We start from the raw sequence: 10,590 nt of genomic DNA, 5'->3' as shown, positions 1-10,590 counted from the left end.
ACTTTCGAAAAAGAAAAAAGTAGCCGTTGCATAAGAATTTTGCATGATCTAAAATACCATGATGTCCGATATTCATTTTCTCTTCTAGTTTCTGAGATCCAAACGGGACGGACGGAAGGACCGACGGACAGGCAATCCACACAAAACTAATAGTGTCTTTTCCCCTTTCGGGGGACGCTAAAATATATCAATGTAATTATTTTAGCAGAATATAGAAATTTTATTTGGAGTACATACCTACAAATTGTCTACCAAGATAAAATTTGTAATGAAGTTATATTAGATCACATTTTTAAGAAAATTATTGATCACAAAGTGAAGCAATATAGTACTAGATAAATAAATCAAGATTGTCCATTAATTTAAAGAAAAGAAATATAAATGTGTGTATGTAGGTATGCATGAATATATATACTCCTTCTTCCCTAGTGCTATTAGAGCATGGAATGGGTTGCCTGAGCTAGCCAGAAAAACCAGTGACTTGGCAGAATTTAAGTCATTGGTTAATATGCATGACTAAATGCATCATCTTCTTTTTTGAAGTAACGTCTGTATTATATAAGATAAGATAAGATATATATATATATATATATATATATATATATATATATATATATATATATATATATATATTCCAATATATATATATATATATATATATATATATATATATATATATATATATATATATATATATTCCAAATAATCCTTTCTATTTAGTTTCAGAGTTTTTATAGTAACCATCTATTTAGAGCTAGAATGCCATCATTTTTTATTTTTTTAAAAGTCTAATTCCTCTGTGCTCAGTTATAATGGTGACACCTTCAACGGCTGGGTCGCCTTGGTGAGTGCCCCACTGCTAGCGCATCCAACAAACGAAATCGCAAGTGCTTAAGTACCTCTTGTATAAAGAGGAAGTACGTCAGTAGCACACAAGTACCGGAAGTCGGAGTCCTACAACACCACCAAGAAAGTCTGTGGTTCGAAGGAACTCACACCACTATAAACTTAAAAAAAAATGAAGGAGAAACTCAGACAAAGCCAGTGCTTTGTTCCAAGGGAGATTAAAAGAATATACAAATCACCGAAAAATGTTGATTCATCAATTGTCTCATAAACAATGAACTCCAATGATTTTCCCAACATTAAAGCTCAGAAAAAAAGACACAAAAACTACTTAAGGAGATCTTCATTTTTTCACACTTGAGTAGTTTGAGGTGAAGTACTTTCTGCTCTGTACTACCAATGTTTTTAACTTATTGAAAATCATTCTAGTATTATGCCAAAATTGTCTTTTTGTTACATCCCTTTTGGCTAAATATAATAAATTTTCAAGACAACCCAAAGAGGATATGAATTTCAGAGCATGGACCAAATGGACTACTAAATTGTAAAAAAAAACTATTTCAATCTTAAAATCTTAAAATGAATTAGCCTATATTCGAAAATGAAATAATTTTCATGCTCTTCATACACATACTTATATGAATTCTATACTATTATAGAAACCAAATTGATTCATCATATGTACATTTTTGTGACTCTAACAGACCCCAGAGAGTTCTTGATGATAAAGGATGGAGGTCCTTTATCTTGGGTTCATACAAGAGAAATTGGTTGCAAAAAAAAAAAAAAACAACTACACGACTTTTAATACCGGTATCTCATAAGCCCTTAAAAATTGTTTTGAAATATTTTTATTTGTCGAAAATTTTCATGATTTTAGTAACTTTATCATCATTTTCTAGACCTTTGTTGTCATTATTTTCTGTACCTTTGCTGCAGCCTGCTTCACAATCATGCTGGAAATCCTGAAGTGTGTTTTTGAAACTATTTCTTTATAAAAATTTGTTTTTATAAAATATTCTTTGTATTATTGTTAATATAAAATAATACGTGATTTCTTTTAAATAGAAATTTATTTAATTTAAAAACTAAAAAAGAGGTCCAAAAATAAGGTGAAAGAAAACCAAAAAGAAAAGAAACAAGAAAAAAGAGGCATAAGGCCCAAGGATTCTTTTGATGAACAAGCTAAAACTGAATAGCACAAATACTGAGATTTCCTTTAAACAAATATAAAAAAATATAATTTTAGGAAAAAAACACAACTTTACAGACTTGCTTTATGAATAATCATTATGTAGTTATCGATTTTTAATATTGAGCTGAATAAATATTACAAAAAATAATTACTTGATTAAAAAGAAAAGATTGTATGATTCAGCATTATAAAATCAATACTTAATCGTAGGTGACCTTTTTAAAGAAGAAAACATCTAATTGCAGCTTAAAAACACTAATTTACACATGATAGAAACCTTTACATATTATTGCCACATTAATCTAAACATTTTCATACAAATAATGTGTAGCTTTTAATCTCCGCATCTCTTCATTATTATTATGATAATAAATCTTCTATTGTATAAGACTTACATATAAATGAAGAATACATTCTGTTTACTGGTCATTTACAAGTGGTATTAAAGCAAAAAAATGTTTTAAATACCTACCTTTGGACCAGGTTGATAATGACTAATATATGTTGACATTTCTTTTTCAGGTGATTACAGATATATCACCTTAAATGTATTTGATACGTACGGACAGTTATTTAGAACATTCAAATCTGGTAAAACAAACTCTTACTCGTACTACAGCGTTACGGGAATGAATAATAAACCTATTAAAGCTTTTTCATTTTCACTGACCAGCTCGTCAACCAATCAAATTTTAAGCATGTTACTCTGTGAAGTAAAAGCTTTTACAGGTAAGTGAGTAAAAATTACAAATTTAAATAGTAAATATAGATAATAAAAAAACTTTACCCAATGGCTGAGTTCGTTACCTTTTTTTTAAAATGTATTACAACATAGGTCAACATTTGTTTAAAAATTGAAAGCTTTTCGTCAGCACTATTTTTTTAATTTGTGTATTTTTAATATATAACACATTTTTACAACATTAATACAATTAAATCACAGTTCCTAAATCCTCAGAGGTGAATGAAAGACTTTTAGTGTTTACGTAATTAAATGTGTGGCAGAGACTAATATGGAGTAATCGCATCGCATTGTACGTTAATGCTGAGGTATAGTTTCTGATTAATGGTTGCCAGACCAATAATTGATCGTAACATCTCTAATAATAGCCAGTATCTATAGACCACCAAATTATTGTTTAGAGTATATGCATGAGCTATCAGTTAACTATACTTCATAACAAAAATAAAATGCAGTTATTGGATTATTGGTGACTTCAACCTATTTGATATAAATAGGAAAAAAAGCAACGTAACACAACTACACCAAGCTGCATTAAACTTTTAACAAATATTCTTATAAAAAAGGCATTAATCAACCAGTTGATGACTTCCGGAATTTTATTAAAAACGATCTTAAGACAATAATGAAAATTATATACCAACTGAATATTAATTTAAGAAAATAAATAAATGCTGGTTTAATAATAGATTAAAGAAACTTTGCAAACAGAAGGAAAACCTATAAAGAAAATGTTAAAAGAATTAGTCAGTAAGAGTTTATAAAAAGTATATTGAATAACCCTAACCCTAAAAGTAAACAGACAACTGCAAAGTTAATACATAAACAATGTATTCCCAAAGCCCCCTACCAAAAAAAAAAAAGAAATACTGACTACTCCTATAAATAAATAAATATAAAATGAGATAGTTAAAGGATTTTCCTAGACGTTTTACCATACATAACATTATTACGTCATAGCTTAATGTCAAGTCACCTCTACCCCGGGTACGCTATTCTGCCTCAACGTGGAACTCGGGTGGAAACGATCATTTGAGGAAGTGATTAGGCTAAATGAATAGCAAAACAAAACTCCTGTGGGAGCTTTCCCATTACACGTCGAGGAGTTGAAAGAGAGCTTCCACGTCCCTGTCGATAATCCATGCGCCGTTCCTCAAGGGACCGTTACAATAAAAGCGAGTTCTGCACTGTTAGCTTGGTACAACATAGGAAAATGGCGGAGGTTCCCGGTGTACTCGGCCTTTGGCCATGCATTCTAGTCCATGCGCTCGTAGTGCCAGATATATCGGAAATAGCAATGCTTTCCATAGGCATTGACTTGGATCTCTTCCAGACAGAACGTTTGTTCAACCAGGCTTAAATGCTTAGAGCTTGAAGAGCCTTCGGCTCAGCTCTTGTGACAATCAAACCGTCACCTCGTTGCCAAGGTTTGGAAGCGTGGTAGCTGAGGGGTTAAGGTATTGGCTTCCGCACCTAAAGTCTTGGGTTCAAATTACGGTGAATTATGGGATTTTAAATTTGGGGATTTTGAGTCCGCCCAACACTAATGGGTACCTAACTTTGTTGGGTAAAGTGAAGGCGGTTGGTCTTTGTCCTGACAAATTTGCACCCTGCTTTTAAACCGTTGGCCCAAATACAGATGACCTTAGCACAGAGTCACAAGTACGCATCTTGAGTATTTTGTACACAAATGGACTCGAAAATACACGAGAACGATTTATCATATGAAAATACGCATTTCCCTCTCTAAAGTAGAAAAAAAAAGAATTTAAAAAATTAGTTCTTGCTAATCATATGTATATAGACCAGTGAGTCAATGCCTGGAAATGGACTGTTCCTATTAGATCTACCACGAGATAGATCGAGTATCGTTTTTTTAAAATATTTACCTAGATCCAGACCTTACTGATCTAAATAAAGTCGAATTCCATTTAATATGTCAGCTTATGTGAAGTCTTCAAACTTATTGGGAATTAATTGATTGATTAGTTCTAAATCATCTAGACTGGATCTAGAACCAGAGATGGATTTGATCTTTTTTTAGACGAAAGTGAGAAGGGCAGAGGTTTTCATAGAAGAAACATTGGTTGCGCTTAAGCTCTCTTTTTGCATGATGTTCCATAACCTGAAGAATGTATCTTCTGTGGTAGCTACTGTTATAGTCAGTAGCTACTTGATAGGTTCCATTACTTTTGAAGTCCTAAGTTCAAAGAATGAAATCAGGGGCATTTAAGGCAGACTCAATAGCAAAGCTGTTTTATATTAGAAAAAAGTTCAATGACTAAATAAGAATATCTGCCTGAAGAACAAATATTGATAATGTTTGTTTTTAGTGATTGTACAGGATGCCAAAGCTTTCATTGCTAACAGTAAAAAAAAAGGTCTGTAAGAAAAAAATATGAGTGACATAAATTTTATACAGTGGCAGGATACCTTGTAAAGAAATTGCCTATAAACAAAATTACTTTTATAAAACTAGATGTCACTGATCCAGCTAAATGTTCTGTTGCCGCTATTATGGAATGTGAAGTACACTAGAGGCATTATGATCATAAGATCATTGCCAGGTGACAAGAACGTTATCATTCTAACATAGTCTAGAAAAGTCTAAGAGAAAGACTAAAAGTGTAAATGTACAAAATGACTTATATAACTTTATGCTTTGTTAACTTTAGTATAGCTGCCTTTCATGTATGTTATGTGTCTGAATGATTTAATTTTAGTCTTTCCTGTGTATATTTCTTGATATTGAGGAAAATACGCATTTGCTCCTCAAAATACGCATTTCCAGGTGTGGGAATACGCATTTCCATTTTGGCATGTAGGCATCTCTGCCTTAGCATCATCTGCCCCCATATATCGCAAGGTCTGAATGGGGAAAACTTTATTTTTACTTACTGCCAAGGTTCGCTTCCGTAACAATGTTAATGAATTATTGATGAACAAATTACACAGTTTGGCAGCCAGTAAACAAAAGTAGAAAGTAAATGATATTTAGGATTTTGACTCATTTCAGAATGCGAAGACGGTGCCTGGGGTGTACACTGTAGAAACAAATGCAATAGCGATTGTCCAGACTTATGCCGTTTTGATGATGGACTGTGTAATAATGGCTGCTTTGGATATAGTGATCCACCAGATTGTACTAAAGGTGAACAAAAGTTTGTAATTGAAGAAATCATTTATATTTAATTATTACTTTTTAGTTATCGATTCTCCAGCATTTCTACGATAGATTATTTATTACTACTTTTTATCTTTTTTTTTTGTTTTTGTTTCAAACACACAAAAATTATTTTGTTTATTTCAGAAATATTTATAGCAAAAAAATATTTTTGTTTTAAATTCTCTAAATAATCCGATTATTTACGGTAAAAATTCAAACCAACAAAGAGCAAATATTTATTTTAAAAAATAGTTTGATACAATTATACTATTTTGTTTTATTAATCTTTACATTTTAAAGACAGCGATGAATAGGGTTTGAGAGAAAGAGAAAGAAAGAGAGAGAGAGAGAGAGAGAGAGAGAGAAAGCGAGAGATTCATAGGGAAAGAAGATATTCTATCTCTTTATTTTTTTGTACTATATCCCGAAATTTTAGTATGTTCCTACAATTTTTCTATTTTCAAACTCAGAACTTATAAATCACAAACAAGAAACTGTACAAAGGTTTCATTCCTTAAAAATTAAAAATTATAGTCTTAATTGATTAGTTAACAGGCATATGCTAATACTAGAAGACACAATAAATAGCCTGTTAACAATGTCCATAATTAACAATTATATGTAAAATGTTTTTGTTTCATCTCCAGCATGTAAAAAAGGAACATGGGGTGTCAACTGTACTAAGACTTGCAGAAAACAATGTTTTGATTTATCATGTGACAGAAATACTGGATTGTGTGATAGTGGATGTGCTGGATTTAGTGATCCTCCGTACTGTACTAAAGGTAAAAATTTAAGAGAAACATAACAATCACATAAAATATACTTTAAGATTTAAGAGATTCGTTTAAACTTTAGTAACAAAAAAACAAAAGACGCATTTCTTAATGAGAGGGAGTTTATAATTATTATCTCATAATTTAAATGTTATCTTTTTCATTAATATATGTAATCTTCAGATGTGAACCTAACATTTAAAATGAATGGGATAAATTTAAAAAAAATAAAATATAAAGTATGGAATTCTAGTTTTGTGTTATCCATCTTTCCGTCACATTCAGATTTCAAAACTAAAAAGAAATTTAAAAAGTCAGATTTTATGATAATTTGCAGCTAATTTCTAGTGAAAATAATTTTTAATGTCTGGTAAAAGATGATCGTTTATTTTTTTTCATAAAAGTAATACATTGTTGTGTCTTTTTTAATGCATCGTTTAAAAAATAAAATAAAAATAAAATAATATTCAGTGGTGAGTAGTATGCCAAAAAGTTCAAATAAAAATTTTCAAAAAACTAAAACAAAACAAACAAACCAAAAACACCTTTTATTTACATTTAAATTCATGCATTAATAGAAACAGTTTTGCATCTATGGTCATAAAAATTAATATATCATCTTTTTCTTTTATTAATTACCAACTATAATTAATAAAAATAACATTTAAATGTTTTGTTTTTCCAAAAGATGCTTACTATAAAATTGTTTTAAAGTGAATATTTGACTTTATTTTGCAATCACTTAAAATTATCTTGACGATTTGCGTCTTAAGTCACAGAGTCTATAAATTATAACAAGAAAATGATAACTAAATGGAATCCAGATCCACATGCTCGTTAATTTATTCTTTGAATTTTTTTTTTAATTATAAAATATTATGTTTTAAAAATGTAATGACGTAAAATATGGCTTTTATTTCATCAATCTTAGTAAATCATAACATTTCCATATTACAAAACGTTGGGTTTTTCATCTATTTTGTTTAGCATGTGAAGATGGTTGGTTTGGAAATGAATGTCAATATAAATGCCACTGTCAAAAATCGTGTAGCCCTGAAGGTGAATGTCCTGATAAATGTGATGATGGTTGGTTTGGTTACAAGTGTCAATATAGTAAGTTTTAATTTCAATTCCATTTTTCTAAAATGTTATGAAAATTAAGCTAAATATTAACTAACTATTTCCTTGATCCGCAAGTTTGTCTTTGAAGTAAAAGGGAATGAATATGAATACCCCACTACCTTTACGTTAGTTTCAGTTATTGAGTTCGGCGAAACTGTTTTCACTAAAGAAGAGGCAAAGGCGAGTAACTGGCGCCTAAACAAAAGTATGCTACACCCTTTGCCACACACTGATAGAGATGCGACGCCGCTTATACCCAAACTGTACCGGAACTTAACGTTGTAAACATTTCTTGTACATTTTATAACCATATTTGACTATGTGATACTAAAAATAGCAAAAACAATTTTAAAAATCTTTCTTTTTTAACATATTGGGAACATTATCTCCCTTTCTTTAACGTATTGTTTCAGAATTGGTGTATTTTTTATGAAAAATCGCTTGCATAATTAATTTTACAAACTAAACGGTTTGCTTTTACAAAACAAAAAGAAGCCTTTGCACATAAAATTGCAGGCCACAACGCATGGTGAAATAATATTTTCATTTCTCTTCTATCTATCTATCTATCTATCTATCTATCTATCTATCTATCTATCTATCTATCTATCTATCTATATATCTATCTATCTATCTATATATCTATATATCTATTTATCTATTTATCTATCTATCTATCTTTTATCTATCTATCTATCTATCTATCTATCTATCTATCTATCTATCTATATATCTATTTATTTATCTATCTATATATATATCTATTATCTATCTATCTATCTTTCTTTCTTATATATCAATGTATATATTTCTTATAATATTACTTTTACAAAAACTGCATATATACAAGGTTCAGTTCCATACAAGGCTGTTACCAAGCCCAATCTAGTTGATGTTTCAACTATTTTAAATGATGACAATGAGACAACGTGTATTGATACCAAGGTAGACTTTGCACAACTGGACTTAATGAACATTTATTATAACCCATGGATCAGATTGTTTACTGAGAAACCAGGTAAAAACATATTGGAAGAAGCAATTGAAATATAATTTAAATTATAACAGTTCTTGAAATCCTGTTTGATCAGAATTGTATTTTATACAAATGTTCATACGTAACACTAAACATAATTACAATACGGTCTCATGCTACGGAATTATGCTAAACATAATAAATTTTATCCTAAAGTTATGTACATTTCTTCTTGTAAAATGGTATGACCCGTGTTAATTTTTTTTTTATATAAATGCAATAATTTGAACAAAATATTGATGCCAGAAAAAAATCGTGAAATATGATCGCTAGACGTCATGTTTCATATAGATGTTTCGTTAAATGAAGAACCATTGATTTTATATGTAACATCACTATGTTATGAATGTAACTACTCATTTTTAGCGGCCCCCGAAAGGGGAAAAGACGCTATTAGTTTTGTGTAAAATGTCTGTCCGTTTGTCCGTCGTCCGGTTTAGATTTCGTAAACTAGAAAAGATAGTGAAAATCCGACATTACAATATTTTAGAACATTCAAAGTTCTGATACAACGGCTACTTTTTTTTTCTGAAAGCGAAAAAATCTAATTTTTTAAATCACTTTTGAAAGCAGTTTTTTCATAAAATACACCACTTTTACAACTACTCAAACACTTAACTCTACATTTGTCCATATTTTTAACACATTTATGCAAACGGTTTATATTAGTATTGTTAAAATATGTAAGTTCTGTTATACTAAGTACTACATTTACACAAGAACAAATGTTTACTATTTTTTTAAGGAGAAAAAAAAAATATTTAGGATGCATTATAAGTTAAAGATAATCTAAAACGAATAGTAATCTAGTAAACTGCATTTTCGTGTCTTTTTTTTTGCAATGGTCATACTTTCTCCAAAGGATTAAATTAAGAGATTGAGCATATTCAAAACAATAAGATCAATTATAAGATATTAGTTAGGCCAGGGGAGGCTGAGCGGTAAAGCGCTTAGCTTCCAAACCGGGGTCCCGGATCGATTCCTGGTGAAAATTGGGATTTTCAACTTCGGAATAGTTGGGCGTCTCTGAGTTCACCCAGTTTTAATGGGTACCTGACATTAGTTGGGGAAAAGAAAAGGCGGTTGGTCGTTGTGCTGGCTACATGACATCCTCGTTAACCATAGGCCACAAAAACAGATGAACTTTACATCATCTGCCCTATAGACCACAAGTTCTGAACGGGAAATAATTAGGCCAGGTTAACATCTAACTTTACATTCACTTTTACTAGTCTTCTAACATTTATATAATTAGTTTTTAATTTTTTTTAGCGGGGAGAGGAAGAAAAAATCCTCCCCCCCCCACCCATCATAGAAGGCCTGAACACTGACCTGCAACGTCACAATCTGTTGGCAGCTTAGGCCAATATTTTATTGGCAACGCGCTGTTGGTCTCCACTGGCTTCAGGCTGCGACGTCGCAGGTCAGTGTTGGAGCTTACTATAACAATTGGTCTTAAAATTTATTAAACTATGGCGTGACGACGTACACACACAAGATTTATGACAATAACCAGCAGATTAAAAGTTCATGTAAACCTCTATAATAAAATAAAAAGAAGAGCAGCGCAGGCGACTAACCCCTCACTTCACCCCTGAACTAGATCTTACAAAGACATTTTATTGTCAAAGCAACAACTGACAACTTAAAAGCAAACTAAACTGAACTAAGCCAGAAAAATAACTAAGGCGCACTGCTTAACAAGCG

The 10,590-nt window shown here is 30.9% G+C and overlaps 1 protein-coding gene across 1 annotated transcript; it reads left to right on the top strand.

The window, feature by feature from the left end:
* Positions 1 to 5,816: 5,816 nt before the first annotated feature.
* LOC129926261 (uncharacterized) lies at positions 5,817 to 8,859 on the top strand. The gene is made up of 4 exons (XM_056029063.1): positions 5,817 to 5,934; positions 6,597 to 6,734; positions 7,713 to 7,838; positions 8,698 to 8,859. The coding sequence occupies exons 1-4, from the start codon at positions 5,875 to 5,877 to the stop codon at positions 8,734 to 8,736; spliced, it is 363 nt and encodes a 120-aa protein (XP_055885038.1). The 5' UTR covers positions 5,817 to 5,874; the 3' UTR covers positions 8,737 to 8,859.
* Positions 8,860 to 10,590: the final 1,731 nt, after the last annotated feature.

This window comes from Biomphalaria glabrata, chromosome 5 (assembly GCF_947242115.1).
Source record: "Biomphalaria glabrata chromosome 5, xgBioGlab47.1, whole genome shotgun sequence".
In the NCBI taxonomy this organism is placed as follows: Eukaryota; Metazoa; Mollusca; class Gastropoda; family Planorbidae; genus Biomphalaria; species Biomphalaria glabrata.
The sequence above is the reverse complement of the archived record's forward strand: the minus strand, read 5'-3'. Positions and strand labels throughout refer to the sequence as shown.

Excerpts from the sequence above, each read along its gene's own strand:
- LOC129926261 (XM_056029063.1), top strand. The coding sequence starts at position 5,875 with ATGATGGACTGTGTAATAATGGCTGCTTTGGATATAGTGATCCACCAG. Across the intron at positions 5,935-6,596 it reads TCCACCAGATTGTACTAAAG|CATGTAAAAAAGGAACATGG; the intron begins GTGAACAAAAGT and ends TTTCATCTCCAG. Across the intron at positions 7,839-8,697 it reads TGGTTACAAGTGTCAATATA|GTTCAGTTCCATACAAGGCT; the intron begins GTAAGTTTTAAT and ends CATATATACAAG.